Raw genomic sequence first — 16,483 nt, forward strand, 5'->3', positions numbered from 1 at the left:
CTGTGTCTCTGCCTCTCTCTCTCTCTCTCTCTCTGTGTGTGTGTGTGTGTCTCTCATGAATAAATAAATAAAAATCTTTTTTAAAAAAAGTATTAAAGATGTTTATAAACAAGCATGTAAACCATGCTTTCTACTTCAGTAGTTGGCAAAGCTTTTTAAATCCTTCACAAATAAATATGTATTGACTGTTTCAGGCATAATTACACCCACTTCTAGGGCAGAGACCCACTAAATGGAATAGCAGGCAGAAGAGTCCCCATCACCTAAATCATTTTTCTCTCTCCCCTTCCAATCACAGAGGCTATCACTGAATTACTGTGAAGTTAAATATGTGTACAGTATGACCACATTCTATTTCAAAACTTCGGGCATGCCTAAGTATAACTTAGAACCTGGACATTATAGATAAAATAAACCTAAGAAGATTCAGAAGACTGAAGAGAGGAAGGCAAATAGCTCTAAGTTCCGAAACTCTAGGAACAAAATGGTGGTGACCTTCCTGGATTTTCTTTTCACCTTATATATGTCAGATTCCAAGCTGAGGGAACCAGCAACCAAAAATGCCTAAGGACACAAATAAAAACGACAGAAGCCTACTCTCTCTAGCCGAAGGACTGGGAAAGGGGCAGCCTAGCAAGACAATGAAGTTTGTCTAGAATGTTGTCTAGAACAATGGCTGTTCTACTCCTGCCAAAGATCACAGAATAAAACAGACAACTGCAGCCTAACCCCAGCTCGTGCCAGCAAAGATTGAGGGGGCACCTGGATCTCCACCTTGCAGAGTTGGCAATGAAGCATCTCTACACTCCCACCTAGTGGTGTCACAGGAGGCCAAGTAGGGAGCCATGGCTTTCAGCCCTGAAACAGGTAGACAGCTTTGCCTGTGATGTCAGTGGGGACCCTGTGGGGAACCAGGATTCCCACCCCCACTCACGGAATTACCAGCTACCAATAGGTCCTAGCCACGCTGGTTCTGGGCTCTTTCTCTTTCTTTTACCCCCCTCTGCCTGCTTTCTATGGCTCTTAGAGGAATCCCAGATGCTATTCAACAAATATTTAACCCGTTCTGTCCTCATCCTACTCTCATCCTGGTGAGCTGGCTGCAACCGACTCTATGTCTGGCCCAGCCTCCATCTCCCTCAAGGCTTTCATTCTATGTCTCCTGTCACACATGAGTCTATGTCGTTTTCACCCAGTTGAAGAGACAAAAACTATGGCATTTCAAAATGTATTAAAGCTATTATGGTTTTATCCGACTCTATGTCTGGCCCAGCCTCCATCTCCCTCAAAGGCTTTCATTCTATGTCTCCTGTCACACATGAGTCTATGTAGTTTTCACCCAGTTGAAGAGACAAAAACTATGGCATTTCAAAATGTATTAAAGCTATTAAGGTTTTAAAGATCTTTATTGCCAACATCAACATATGCTACAAAATGGGAAGGTGGCTCAGGAAAAAACCCCTATTCTCAGCATAATTCAGGAGGAAAATTAAGAGGAACTAAAAAATTTCCCTACAGTTCTCAATGAAAATGTGGAAGAAGTGTTTTTAAATATTTTAATTTCTAAACTTTAGGAAGAAATGTTTTTAAAAATGAGTTAACACTGACAAAGTTGTAATTTTGTGTCCTAAACCTAAAATAAGTGTTAATTTGCTTTAGACCACTGCTTCTCAAATGTAACCAATTTCATCCCCCAAACTGCCCTGTGAATTAAATACCAACTTTCCCAACTTTATGAATGAGGAGACAGATAGTTGAAGAGACAGAGTAACTACCTAAGGTCACACATCTTCTAAGTGGCAGAGATCCTGAGATGACAATCTCTACAAAGGGTCCGGAGAAAGTGAGTGGGGGGTGCATGTGTATGCATGCCAGTGTGCATGTGCATGCTTGTGCTTCTTGACTTTCCCCAATCCAGTTCCATGCTTCTATGATATAAAGGAAACTACAGTAAAATGTAATTTCACTGAGAACCAAGAGGCTGAACCGAACAGATATGCCAATCCACAGGGTACATTCCTACCCAGACCTACAAATGGGCATTCTAACACATGCACCGTGCACTGGGAGCTTTTCTCTGAGGACTTGCGATGTTAGAGAGAGAGAGAGATCTGAGGAAAAGACCGAGAAGGGCTGTGTCTTGCCATGTTAGGCTGGAGTCCTCAAGATGAGCTGTCGACTTAAGGGTCATCTAACTCAGTTTGCCCTTTTATAACTAAAAACCTTGCTTTAAGGATTAGCACTAACAACATATATTTTAATCTCATTGAGACCTAAAGCAGAATGAATCTGATGTTCACTATAGGACAAAATTTTAAGCATAAACTTATTGTTCTAATGCAATGGAGCAATATGATGAAAGGCACCAACTATGTTCACATTCTATTTGTTACTCATGGTCAGATTCTGAAAGAGTGACACAGATTAAAAGACTTACCTTTTCTTTAAATACTGCTTCATTCCACATCTGAAGGCTTAAAATGGAGTCATTCATTATTTTTTCTTTGTATATGTTTAGTTTTTCTTTTTTAATTACATCAGCATTGCTAGTTAGAAGGAAGCACTTGCTACCTCTTGCTCTTCCTCTGCCTATCAGAAAATAAATATTTTATTGGTGTCTTTGACTTAAAACTCTGATAAATCTAAAAAAAGGTAAACAAAGGGGTACTTCTAAAATTCAACTTTGATTCACTGAAACCTGCTTTGATAGGAAAGCTGAGCTGTTAGAGCATAGACTCCAATGCAGGTGTGTAACTCCATATCAAACCACATGTTAAACTAGGAGCCTAGTTTATCCTAGACTGGTTTCCTGGGGGTCTCCCTTAAGAGCCTTCAAGGAAGTGGGGAGATAGGTATGTTCGCAGCCACTAGAATATAGGTAGAAATAATAAGTGCAAAAAGAAAGATACATGTAAAGGATCATGGGTATTCAAAAGTTTATTGCCAGCTGAAGGAATCGGGGACAGATGATATGGAAGCAGGGGAGGAGAGAGAGAATAGTAAAACAAAGATTATCAGTAGCAGTACATGAGCACTTTCTTCAACAAGGAGAAAATGATGAAGTCAGGTTGGGAGAAATGGATAATGAATAAAGGGGAAGAATGGAAAACAGACTGGTAAGATAACCTGGTGCTGGAATTTGAGCTTTTTGACATCATGTAAATTGGGAACTACTAGAGTCTCTATACAGGGAAGTGACATGCCCAGAGCTATTTTTAAGGAATTAAAGTGGGCAGCTACTGTTATAGAAAATGGAAAAAGGAAGAGAAGCTAGTTAGGAGATCACCTAGTTCAAGCGAGACAGAAGAATTCCATGAGATATATATATTCTAGAATGCAGGGGCCCATCATCATAAGTACAACCTGAAAAGTCTACACATTGGCTGCCAAAGTCTCAATCCAAATGGGAACTATCTTTTCATAAATATGTCAGTCAATTTTGGTCAACTAAACAGTATTCATCATAAACAAAAATCAAAATAGTGTTTATATTGGTGGGCAGAACTGTACCCACCCAATCCTGATCAAGTAAGCTGCCATCGGGGCCAAAGATGCCAGCGTCCACTGTGCCAGAGGTCATAAAGCCACTATGGCTTAGTAAAGGAGTAAGGCCAGAAGCACAATGACTGGGAGAGAGTAAGTTTCTAAATGACAGACACGCTCACAAATCAGACAAATTCGCAGTCATTTACTAATGGCATCAAAGCTCTTCTCACCTCTGGTTTGGATCATTCTGATGACATTGCCCACGTACTCATACAGGATGACCAAATTGCACTGAGCAATGTCGATGCCTTCATCAGCAACTGAGGTGGCAATCAGAATCTTTTTATCTCCATCAGTTCTGAATGCATCCAATGCACACTTCTGCGCTGGGAGTGTCATTCCTGTGTCAGAGTCAGAGGGCATTATACAACTCACCAAAGAGGGAATTTTACCCTTGAAAAATAGCCATTAATTATGGAATGCTTATTACACGCCAAATACTGTAATAAGTGCTTTATAGTCATGATGTCAAAACAACGCTAGACAATAAGGCCTATTCTTATCCTTGTTTAGAGAGGACATTATGGTGGTATTTAACAATTTGGACCCTGCCACAACACTGCCTGAGTTCAAATCCCAGCTATGGCACTAACCAGTTGTGGGACATCAGTCATGCTATCTCAAAACATACATTGATTTTTTTTTTAAACTATCAACAACAACTTTCAACAATTAATAGTTTTTTGCAAAGCTATTAATCACAATGCCTATGCATGTGTAAAGGACTTTATAGCTGACAAAACAGTTTCACAACAACTTACTCTCTGGAACTTCATAGAGCCCTTTTAGGTTGATGTGGTAAGCATTACAATTCCCCTTTACAGATTAAGACCTTGAGGTTTTGAAGGTATGATGAACTGACAGGTTAATTAGTGGCAGAACCAGGCCTTGAATTTAGGTCTGAAACCCTAACAGTGTGCAGTTCTCAGCCACTGATATGATGAGAAGAAAAAGAACTTCAGTGGTCTCCACTTCTGAGTTAATAGAATTTTTAAAAATATTTTTATTTATTTATTTGAGAGAGAGAGAGAGAGAGAGAGCGCGCACAAGCTGGGTGAGGCATAGAGGAAGAAGCAGACTCCTCACTGAGGAGGGAGCATGACACACACAGGGCTTGATCCAGGGCTCGGGGATCATGACCCAAGCCAAAGGCAAACACTTAACCAACTGAGCCAAGGTGCCCCCTGATTTAATAGAATTTATAAAAGTTCTAATTTTTTCCTAGTCTATTGGCAGCCATAATCTTCAGATATATCTGAAAAACAATTTCTTTTTACCATCATCTTCTGCTGAACAATGAGAATGCCCAAGACAGACACCATACTTCATTCATTTTTAACTTGCTCATCCACTTGTTCATCAAACATTTATTCTGCAATTATAGTTTCTCAGATAAAAATACAACAGTCAGAGGCACCTGAGTGGCTCAGTCAGTTAAGCGTCTGCCTTCAGCTCAGGTCATGATCCTGAGACTGAGCCCCACATGGGGCTCCCTGCTTCTCCCTCTGCTTGCCATTCCCCCTGCTTGTGCCCTCTCTTTCTTTATCTCTCTGACAAATAAAATAAATAAAATCTTTTTAAAAAATACAATGGTTAAAGTCCATTTTTGTCTGTGAGGATCTTGTGGAAGAAGAGTATCAATAGGAAGCTATAATTCAACGTGATGAGCAATGAAATGGAGGCAGAACTTCATCTATGAGATAGGGAAGAGAGACACCTCTGCTAGTCTTGGGAGCCTGGAGAAGGCTGCTTGGCAGAAGTACAATGACTGATAAAGAGTACGTTTCTAAATAAATGTGGATGGATGGAGGGACACCTGGATGGCTCAGTGGTTGGGCGTCTGCCTTCAGCTCAGGGCATGATCCTCGGGTCCTGGGATTGAGTCCCGAATGGGGCTCCTGACTTTAGAAGCCTGCTTCTCTCTCTGCTTCTCTCTCTGCCTCTCTCTCTGTGTCTCTCATGAATAAATAAAACCTTTAAAAAAATGTGGATGGATGGAGATGGGTGGATAGACAATGAATGGATAGATGGATAGACAAACAAACAAAATATTTTGAGTGCTTATTTGTGAAGAAATAACAAAGTTTGAAAATCAACTCATGTTAGAGTTGGATTGCAGAGAACTTTGAATTTCAACTGCAATAATGTGGTGTTGGACTTCATTTGGGAAGCTACATTTTCAAAATCTGAATTAACTTTTTAGATTCACGAAGGTTAAAATTTGCACCAGGGTAAAGTGCAAGGAGCACCTGCATGGCTCAGTGGTTGAGCATCAGCCTTTGACTCAGGTTATGATCCTGGGGTCCTGGGATCAAGTGTCACATCAGGTTCCCTATTCTCCCTCTGGCTATGTCTCTGCCTCTCTCTGTGTGTCTCTCATGAACAAATAAATAAAATCTTTTTTTAAAAAAAGGGGGAGGGAGTGATAACTGAGGACTGATGGGATGGGGACTGCTTATTACAAAGAAAACTAAATAGGGGTAACAAGTGAAGATCTGTCCTGGCTGGTCACTGAGGGATGGGGGTGCATGGCTAGGGGAATGTCAGGTGAGGGCTGGCACCCCAGGATCCTCCTGGAGAATTACAGAGGCAGCCTTTCATCTTTCAACCACTGTAGCTAGATTGCAGGATTGTGTGCTTGAACATTTTTTAAATTAAAAAAAATATAATACACATAAAAGCATCTATAGTCTAAAAAAACAAAAAAAGAACATTTCTATTTCTAGTTAATCTACTGGATGAGAAAAAGAGTGAATGTTCAGGGATCCCTGGGTGGCGCAGCGGTTTGGCGCCTGCCTTTGGCCCAGGGCGCGATCCTGGAGACCCGGGATCGAATCCCACATCAGGCTCCTGGTGCATGGAGCCTGCTTCTCCCTCTGCCTTTGTCTCTGCCTCTCTCTCTCTCTGTGACTATCATAAATAAATAAATAAATAAATAAAAATTAAAAAAAAAAAAAAAAGAGTGAATGTTCAAACAATATTTTTAAAAATACTGTCTTGGTTTCATCCATAAGACATATGGAAGAGGAGAGGTCTGTAAGTTTTTGTATTTGAGCACTGTGAGGGCTTTTTGATGTGTCAACATGGCTAGGCTGAACTATAGTATCCAGTTATTGATCTAGGTACTTCTGTGAAGGGAATTCACAGATATAATTAAAGTTCCTAAATCACCTGATATTTAGGTTACAAAAAGGTATTTCATCCTCGGTTAGCCTGATATAAATCAACTGGTCCTTTGAAAAAAGGCTTAGGCAGTAGTGTCTGAACTCAGAGATTCCAAACAGCTCATGCCTATGAGATTCAGGCCTGCTCCTGACCACCTGCCCTATGGATTTCAGACTTGCTTGCCAGTCCAGTTGTGTATGCCAATTCCCAAATCCCTAGGAGTTTGTGTTTGTGTACATAAACAACATATTAATGTACATATGTATGTGTATATAATCACTTGCTGGTTTTGCTTCTCTAGTTGAACCCTGATACAAGCATTAAAAAAGAACTTGAATATATTATAAATATTCATATATATTTAGTATACCAAAACTCTAATTCACTGTTTATAGTACCTGTATTGTGATTTGTTTTGCCACGTCCAGTCAATATGCCAGGTTTTAGGAAGCTGAGTTCAGAATTTTCTTCAATCCATTTCTTCAAAGCCTAAAAATCAAAAACAATTATCTGTTGGACACTACTTGTAGAACACATTTGTATAACTATTAATTCAATATTGAAATATTACAAGAAGAAAAAACCTTTAAGTTAGTAAACAGTCTTCTGACTGACAAATGTGAGAATAAAAAGCTTTTTCGGAATGGAATTCTATGCAATAATTAACTATAGTGGTTCAGATCTTTGTGATCCGATACAATTTAATCTCTAAAACATTTTTTAAATGAAAAGAATGTTCAGAACAGTGAGTGTGTAGAACTATTCAATGAGTTTAGCAAGATCTCAGGACATAAGATCAATATAAGAAATCAGTTGTATTCTATTAGCTGGCAACAAGCAACTAAAAGTACAATTTACAATAGCATTAAAAAATTCACAGGTTTAGGGCAGCCCCAGTGGCTCAGCAGTTTAGCACCGCCTGCAGCCCAGGGCGTGATCTGGAGACCCTGGATTGGGTCCCACATCGGGCTCTCTGCATGGAGCCTGCTTCTCCCTCTGCCTGTGTCTCTGCCTCTCTCTCTCTCTGCATCTCTATGAATAAATAAATAAAACCTTTAAAAAAAAATTCACAGGTTTAAATCTAGCAATATATGTGCAGAATCTGTATGCTGAAAATGATGAAACAGTGATAAAAGAAACCAAAGAAGATGAGGTAGGTGGCCTCTCAGGTGGCTCCCAGTAATCTCTACCCTTGGTCTTCAGATTCTTGTATAATCCCTTCCCTTCAAGCATGAACTGAACTTATTACTGACCTGCTTCTAATGAATGAAAAATGGAAGGGGTGATCACTTCCAAGTCAAAGTTACAAAATGATCTCCATATTAGGCATACTCTGAATCTTTCTTTGGTCACTCACTCTAGAGGAGGCCAGCTGCCATGCTCTGAGGCAGCCCTGTGGAAAGGCCCACATGAGTGAGCTTAGAAGCACATCTTCTGAGGTCTGGCAATAGGCAGATAGGTATGGTTGGAAGTTGAGCCTCTCAGGTAGAACCTTGAGATGACTCAACAGCCTGGAGAGAGATCTTGAGCCAGAAACATCCAGTTATTTCCAGATTCCCAATCCATAGATATTGTAAGATAATAGATGTCCGTTGTTTCTATCCACTAAGCTTTGAGGTAATTTGTTATCAGTAATAGGTAACTAATACAGAAACTCTATATAAATGAAGAGAGAGAGGTATGGATTGGAGGACTCCATATTGTCAAGATGTTACTTTTCCCCAATTTTATCTATTGATTGAATGCAATCCCAAACAAAATCCCAGCAGATTTTTTTTTCATATATATGAATGAGCTGATTCTAAAATATAATTGAAAAGGCAAAAGAAGATAGCTAAAACAATTTTGAAAAAAGGAAAAAAGTTGGAGGACTCACACTACAAAGCTAATCAAGATAGTATGGGATGTGCAGAGGATAGATGGATATAGATGAATGAAACTGAACAGAAAATCCAGAAATACGCCTACATAAATACAGTCAACTGATTTTTTAAGAAGTTACAAAGGCAATTCAATGGAGAAAGGACAGTCTTTTCCACACACAGTGCTGCAGCAACTAGATATCCATATACAAAAAGAAAAAAAGCATCTCAACCCCTAACTCAAAATGGATTGTAGACCTAAACGTAAAATGAAGAACTATAAAACTTCGAGAAGGTAACAAAGAAAATCTTTGTGATCTTGAGTAAACAAAGGGTTCAAATATACAGTACCAAAAGCACAATCCACAAAAAGAAAAAATTGATAAAGTAGGCTTTGTAAAAAGTTAAAATTTTCAATTTGTAAAAGAAACTGTTCAGAGAATTAAAAGACCAGAAGAAAATATTTACAAATCACATTTCTGAGGAGGAATTTTGCCAGAATATATTTAAAAACTTTCAAACACTCAACAATAACATGGTAAACAACTCAATGAAATCTTGTTTTAAAATGCGCAAAAGATGTGAAGAGTTACTTCGCCAAAGAAGATATATGGATGGTTAATAAGTTCATAAAAAATGTTCAACGGCATTAGTTCAAACGCAAACATAGTGAAATGAACATTCAAACCCTAGTGAGATACCACCACATGCCCAAAGAATGACTAAATTTTTTTTAATTGACAAAAAAAAATTTAAAGTATGAAATCCTTGCTCTATAGGTACCAAGACTTACTATAAACTAAAGTGATTACGATAGTGAGGTATTAGTGTGTAAGGATAAACAAACAGATAATCAGAACAGAATACATAGTCCAGAAACAGACCCACATATATATGGGTGAGTACAGAGCCGTGAGGAAAGAACACTCTTTCCAATAAAATGGTACTACGTCCATTTGTTATCCACATGAAGAAAGAAGCTTACATCCACAAGTGCTCTGGTTTTCACAAAGAGGATAGTTCTACTCTCTGGGTTTAAGTGGTACTCCTCTTGCAAGATGAAGGAGAGATCTTTGAGTTTAGGGTTCTCATTGCTGAGATCCATGGAAATACTTTCCAGTTCCTGCAGCTTTTCTGTAAAAGGGGAACATTCTATAAATGGCTTATAAATTCTAGAAATTTAGAACACACTGTGACCTTTAGCTACAGTTCAAACCATTAATCTCTCAATCTCTGACCAGAATCTTAAGAGTAATGGCCACTGCTTTAATGCATACATAAAACGCAGCAATCAATGCATAGTTGTTTTTCCCCAGACAGCTAGGTGCTCAATGTATAACAGCACATCACTGGGCTACACTTTTGTATACTAAAACTTGATACAGGCCAAACAAACTTATTAGCAGTAATTACCTTTGGGGCAAAAATTTTGAGAGAGGGAGAAGGATTTACTTTTCATTTCAAATATTCAAGTATTTTGGGATCCCTGGGTGGCGCAACGGTTTAGCGCCTGCCTTTGGCCCAGGGCGCGATCCTGGAGACCCGGGATCGAATCCCACATCGGGCTCCCGGTGCATGGAGCCTGCTTCTCCCTCTGCCTGTGTCTCTGCCTCTCTCTCTCTCTCTCTCTGTGACTATCATAAATAAATAAAAATTTTAAAAAAATTTTTTTTCAAATATTCAAGTATTTTTCTTAATACAAAAGCAGTGGGGGATCCCTGGGTGGCGCAGCGGTCTGGCGCCTGCCTTTGGCCCAGGGCGCGATCCTGGAGACCCGGGATCGAATCCCACATCGGGCTCCCGGTGCATGGGGCCTGCTTCTCCCTCTGCCTGTGTCTCTGCGCCTCTCTCTCTCTCTATGACTATCATAAATAAATAAAAATTAAAAAAAAAATTTATTTAAAAAAAAAAAAAGCAGTGGGATTATGGGCCACCTTAGTTTTCTTCTTTATATAGAAGTATACATAAATTATAATCTCTTTAATACCATTAAAACGCTTTCTTTGTATTTTTAAAGCTTTGATAAATTACTAAAATTTTAACAAAAAAAAATGCCACTACTAATTATAATTTCCATGAGATGTATCCTTTGCAAATCCTATTTTTCCTTCTTCAAAATAAGAAATAGTGTAAGCAGCAGATTTTTTCCATTAGTAGCAGATTTTACTGAAGCTTAATAATCCTGCTGTCCACAGTTATCTTCGTAAGCCCAGGGCAACTCATTGAGCATCACTGTATGCTAAATATAATACAATGTAAATATCCTGCCACTGGAGTCACCAGGCTGCAATAGCTTCCTCCTCTAGAAACATTACCCACCTTCGAATCTATAAGTGAGATGCTGCTCAATCTCATCAAATCCTGCTGCTCGGACATCAGTGAAGAAGTCTTTCAAGTAATCCAGAGCATCTTTCATTCGTGCATGCTCATTGATAATGAGGGCATCATTATATTTCTGTTTAAAATGAAAATTGAGTTTCAGTGTGTTTCCAATGTCTAATGCATTTGTTGTACTGAAATTCAATTAGCTGTACTTAGCATGGAATTAATTTTTAAAATAAACTCTTCTTAAATCTATTCCAACTTAGTTTTTTAAAGATGTTTCTAATGGTACTGGAATAAAACCTTTGAACCAAATACTATTTAAAATATCTTAATTAGCTAGAATCATTAATTAATTAGGATCATTTTGGATTCTAGAATTCCACCTTGGAGGAGAAAGAAAATTACAAGAAAAATGCATGTCAAAGATTAAAAAACAGAAAACAAAAGCAAATCAACTTCCACATCAACTTGCCTCGTGATTCAGACATTCAACTTATCTCTTCATACATCCAGAGCCATCACTGAATTGCAACTGCACCATTCAGAATGAAGGTGCTAACTACCTACACCAAATATTCAACTAGGTTCATTAAAATTCTATAAATGCATACTGACTGAGTCCATTTTTAAATATTTTCAACAGCATAATAAGCAGAGGTGATGTTTGTTGTTTCTTAACTTCTTGGTTAACCGGAAAATGACCAAGGACCCTGTATTTCTGAGCATGTGGCTTTGCCAAAGGTAAGAAAATATATGCTTCAAGGTAAGGCAACAGGGGGGATCCCTGGGTGGCGCAGTGGTTTAGCCCCTGCCTTTGGCCCAGGGCGCGATCCTGGAGACCCGAGATCAAGTCCCACATCGGGCTCCCGGTGCATGGAGCCTGTTTCTCCCTCTGCCTATGTCTCTGTCTCTCTCTCTCTCTCTCTCTGTGTGACTATCATAAATAAATTAAAAAAAAAAAAAAAAAGGTAAGGCAACAGGAGATACTTACTGAACTTTCAACATGGCTGCCACCAATGGCATATCTACAGTAATGTCATCATCCCTCAACTTTTTCCAACCGTGTCAATAATGGGAATGCTAGAGGCACATGGTATAGCACCCTAGCCTTTGTTTCTATCCTGTGGCTGCTAGTATTAAGTTTCAGTAAGCAGACAGAGAAGATGCTGAATGGGATAACTTTAAAGTTTGCCTCATAGGAAGCCCTCGGAAAATTCCTAAATGAGCTCTTGAAACAGAGTGAAAAGTTGATGTTCTCTTGGCTCCCAGAGCAAAGCTCCCAGTAGGTGCTACACACTAACATATGTCTGCAAAAAAGTCACATACCCGCAAGTGGGAAGTGTACAAAAACAGCGCTTTACAAATCCTGCTCTCTTCATCTTTGTTGGGTAACTGAAACACCATGCATGCCTTCTGAACAGAAACGATCCATTGTTCATATTTCTGTGTTCCAAAATTCCTATTTTGAATTTGAGATACATTTTCTGGAAAAAAAAAAAGTTTTTTATGGTGCCATATGGTCAGTCATTTAAAGTTCTAAGCATGCCTCATACTCAAATTTTCTTTCTTACTCTCTGTAAGCAGAGTATTCCTCCTGAAATATTTGGTTTCCAGCAAAGTGTATCTGTGTTTGCATATGATTGCTTTCTGAATACTTTCTCTGCACCATGAATCAAAGTGTCTTACACTAATAATTTCATTTTCACAAACCTCTGAGGTAGATGTTATATTTTACAGGTGAGGAAACCATTAGCTCAGAAAAGCAAAGCAATTTACCCAAAGTGACATAGCTAGTACCTGGGGGGAATGCAGGAATGCAAAACCAGGTGTGTCTGATACCCAAGCCTTACCAGCAATGTGAGCTGACAACCAAAGCAGCCCAGAAGTAAAACAATGGGCATGAAAATATCTAACTTTGCCTTTAAAAAATGAAGCAGTAAATAAAAATAATAGATCTCATGAGCTTCATTAGGAAGATATTTAAAAGCAAGAGAGACAGAACTCAACACAGCCTACTCTGCCTTGCTATGAACTTAAGCCACCTGATTTCCACAGCACCATTCACAGGGCGGAGCAAAGAAGAGGCACTCAAAAGATGCTCGTCATGGAGGCTTCTGTATGTGTGCATCTCCTAAGCTACACCTCAGTTGCTCCGTCCAAAAATTGAGCATCTGTTGTGGTCCAGGCTGTGTGTGTGTGCAGGGTGCTGGTGGTAAAAAGATGCAGAAGATAGAAGCCTGTTCTCAAGCGGCTCCAGTCTGTGAGTTACTCTGGGATCAGATCTTCAGGGCTCACTGGGAAAGAGCACAGCATAGTAAAACTCACAACCAAGAGCTATGTTTCCAGGTTAAATTGCTCCTCTCACCCATTCATGTTTAACAGGAGAAACAAAGGAGGTTATTCAAATTGCATTGACATGCTTCTTTCCCAACCCCAACTACAAACAAGGTAGCCAGCAGTAAACTAGATGAATTAACAAGTATTTCTTGAATGTGAATAGGTATGAAAATGACCTAAGCAATCTGGAAATGAACAGTTCACAGGATGTGGACTGGGGAAAAGGTGGAGGTAGGGAGTTAGAAGTGGGAGGAATAAGAAGGTAGAAATTCATATCCCTCTACCCTTCTGCTATCTTCCCAGTTCAGACCATGTTCTAATGTTCGTGAATAAAATAACGACCTCCTAACTGGTCTCCCTACTTTTTGCCTTATTCCCTCTAATCCACTCCACTCAGCAGCTAGAGAGAATTTCTAAATTTGCAGAGGAAACACTTCGCTACCCCACTACTTAAAAGCCTTTAGTGGAATCCTCTGGCCAAAATCCTACCCGGCTCCCAGGACCCTCTGTGATCTAACCTCTGCCTGCTTCTGATTCTCATCTCTAGCTGCTCCACTTCCGGCATCTGTCAGAACTAACAGAAGTCCTCATACTCTCTCCACTTTCCTGGCCTTTGCACATGTTTTTCCTTCCGCCTGAAACACCACCCACCTACCCCTATGCTGTTGCTTTATTATTACTTTAGCTTTATTATTACTTATCTAATTTTGGCTTTACCATTGGACTGGAAATATCACAGGGAAGGAGTTATGTCTCAGTCTCAGGGTCCATGCTATGTTCCCATCACCTGGCATATTGCTCAGCACCAAGTAAATGACAAGTGAATGAATACGTTCAAGGTACTGCTAAATCAAAGGATTCAAGCAGGGAAGGAGTAGAAGGTAAAACTGGAAAGATGAGTAGAACCAGATTGTGCAGGCCGGGGTCACACTGGCAGGTTAGAGGCTTAGAGAGCTTTGTTTAAAAGGCAGAGAGGTTCAAGCAGGATCCTGACATGATAAAACTGGTATTTCAGAAAGACAGGGGCAGCCCAGGTGGCTCAGCGGTTTAGCACTGCCTTCAGCCCAGGGCCTGATCCAGGAGACCAGGAATCAAGTCCCATGTCAGGCTCCCTGCATGGAGCCTGCTTCTCCCTCTGCCTGTGTCTCTGCCTCTCTCTCTCTCTCTCTCTCTCTCTCTCTCTCTCTGTCTCTCATGAATAAATAAATAAAATCTTTAAAAAGAAAGAAAGACCACCCAGGTAATGGGAGGCTGATTGGAAAAGTGAGTGGGGGTAGGGGTGGGTGAAACAGCCAGACAGCTGTTACAGTAAGTCCTAAATCAAGCTTTGGAAGAAGAGGAGAAAAAAAAAAGCAAAATAAATGTGAGTAAAGGTGAATTCACAAATTAAGCATCTCCAACACTGCTCCTAGTTCTGGAACCAGCACTACTCACTGGTATACCTACAAGGGTACATGCCAGAAGCTTGGTGGAGATCACCCCTACTCCCAACTCAGAACCAGAAGCCATGAAATTGGAAAGCTTCCTGCTTGCAACACTTGCTCAGCACATGCCTCCTCCCTCCACCAGCCTGTCTTGACTGCCTCTGTTTGACTCTCTTTGTTCACTGGTATCTTTATCACATCACAAATCAGTTTAAAATCTTTGGATGCTTCCCCCTGCTTTTAGGACAAAGTCAAACTCAGTTTGGCTACCAGGCCTTTCCTGGTCTTGCCCCTGCCTCTCTCTTTAGCGTCACTCCTTTCTACCACTCGTGCATTAGGAGTACCATGAAATGGTTGCAGTTCCTAAAATTTTTTCTTCCTTTAAAGCCTTAATGCCTTTTCAACCTCACTTGGTTATCTTTCCTTCTTAATTTGGCTGACTTTCAAGACTGTTTCAGGCATCATCCCACCCCAAAACGCTTTCCCAAAGGCCCATTCCAGGTCAAAGTTCCCACGTGCTCCCAGGGCACACAGGTGTCCCTCTGCCCTGCCATGTGGAAGCTACTCACATCTGACTCTCATTATTTAGCTGTGAGTTCCCTGAGGATGGGACTATGTCTTTAACCTTGTTATTTCCATCAGCTGGCACAATGAATATCTGGTGAATGAATGGAAGAACAAAAGAGAGAAGAATAGAACTTGGTAACTTCATGAGAGAGTCTCAAAAGAAGAAAGAATCAAAGATCACCACCTATTTCAATCTGAGCCATCAAGGAAATGGTGGTTTCTTTCATATAAAGGGGGAAATCAGAACAGAAAACTAATCTGGAAAATTAAGAAAGCCATGAACTGATTTAAACATGGTATTTTTCGGGTATGTGTATCCACATAGATTTACTGTGGATTTAAAAAGAAAAAAAAAAAAAAAACAAGGACTAAAGGAGGACATAATGAGGAGGTTCCCGAATAACCTATAATCAAGAAGTTAACCTCTTGATATGGTCTTAAGACTGTCTGAACTAAAGAGATGCAAAAAGAGAACACTATATGGCTATTCCTAAGTGGAGAGAACATAAAATGAGATTTATCTCACCGAGAGTTATGGTACCGAGTTCATCAAAGATATTCTTTGCCAGACTCTCTGTCTCCCTCATCAGCTGAGAAATGATGCATTTAAATCTGTCAGTAGTCCGTGATTCCACTTTCCTGAAAACTAGAGCCATGAAAACAAAGTGAGCATTTTTTAGGAACACATCATAGTTCAAAGTAGGCATCTGCACATGTTTCTCTGCCTGTTACCTCCTCTGCAAGATCTGAGGCTCAGGGGGAGATTGTCTAAAGGATATATCAAATGTTCAGAAACTTGGCAATAGCTCCCTGGTGCTTACTGCACAGATCCTAATATCTCTGTCTTTCATGATCTGGGTCTAATCCAACTTTTTATTCTGCTTTTCCTGTTACTCAACATGGAGCCTCTACTCTGACAAGGCTGGTATCCATCTTATCTCTGCAAATACAACACATTTTAACCCTCTCTTCTTTGATTTTCTCCTTTCCCACTCAACCCCCTGAAGTGCTCACACTTCCTAAAATTCAGTACTATATTATTTTGGCAGAAACTTATTAACTGCCTACCACGTGCCATGTTCTGGAGATCAACAGTTGAAAAGTACACAGCCTGTGCTCACAGAAGACTGTATCCTCAGGGCAGAGAAAGATACATAGCCAAATAATCACAGTGAAGTGCTGTAACATTAAGTATATGAAAGGTGTCATGGAGCACAAGGAAAAGAATCTCTTATTCTTTCAAGGGAGGAAATGTTG

General features: G+C 39.9%; 1 protein-coding gene across 1 annotated transcript in view; it reads right to left on the minus strand.

Moving 5' to 3' along the window:
* Positions 1-16,483, minus strand: part of RIGI (RNA sensor RIG-I) — a 35,801-nt gene that overhangs the window by 3,435 nt on the left and 15,883 nt on the right. The window contains exons 10-16 of the mRNA XM_077912270.1: positions 15,753-15,872; positions 12,225-12,382; positions 10,893-11,028; positions 9,559-9,707; positions 7,110-7,200; positions 3,717-3,887; positions 2,438-2,589 (exon numbers count right to left, since the gene is read on the minus strand). Of these exons, the coding sequence (XP_077768396.1) occupies positions 2,438-2,589; positions 3,717-3,887; positions 7,110-7,200; positions 9,559-9,707; positions 10,893-11,028; positions 12,225-12,382; positions 15,753-15,872 (977 nt within the window). The remainder of the gene's footprint in view (positions 1-2,437; positions 2,590-3,716; positions 3,888-7,109; positions 7,201-9,558; positions 9,708-10,892; positions 11,029-12,224; positions 12,383-15,752; positions 15,873-16,483) is intronic.

Source organism: Canis aureus, chromosome 10 (genome assembly GCF_053574225.1).
Source record: "Canis aureus isolate CA01 chromosome 10, VMU_Caureus_v.1.0, whole genome shotgun sequence".
NCBI classification, from domain to species: domain Eukaryota; kingdom Metazoa; phylum Chordata; class Mammalia; order Carnivora; family Canidae; genus Canis; species Canis aureus.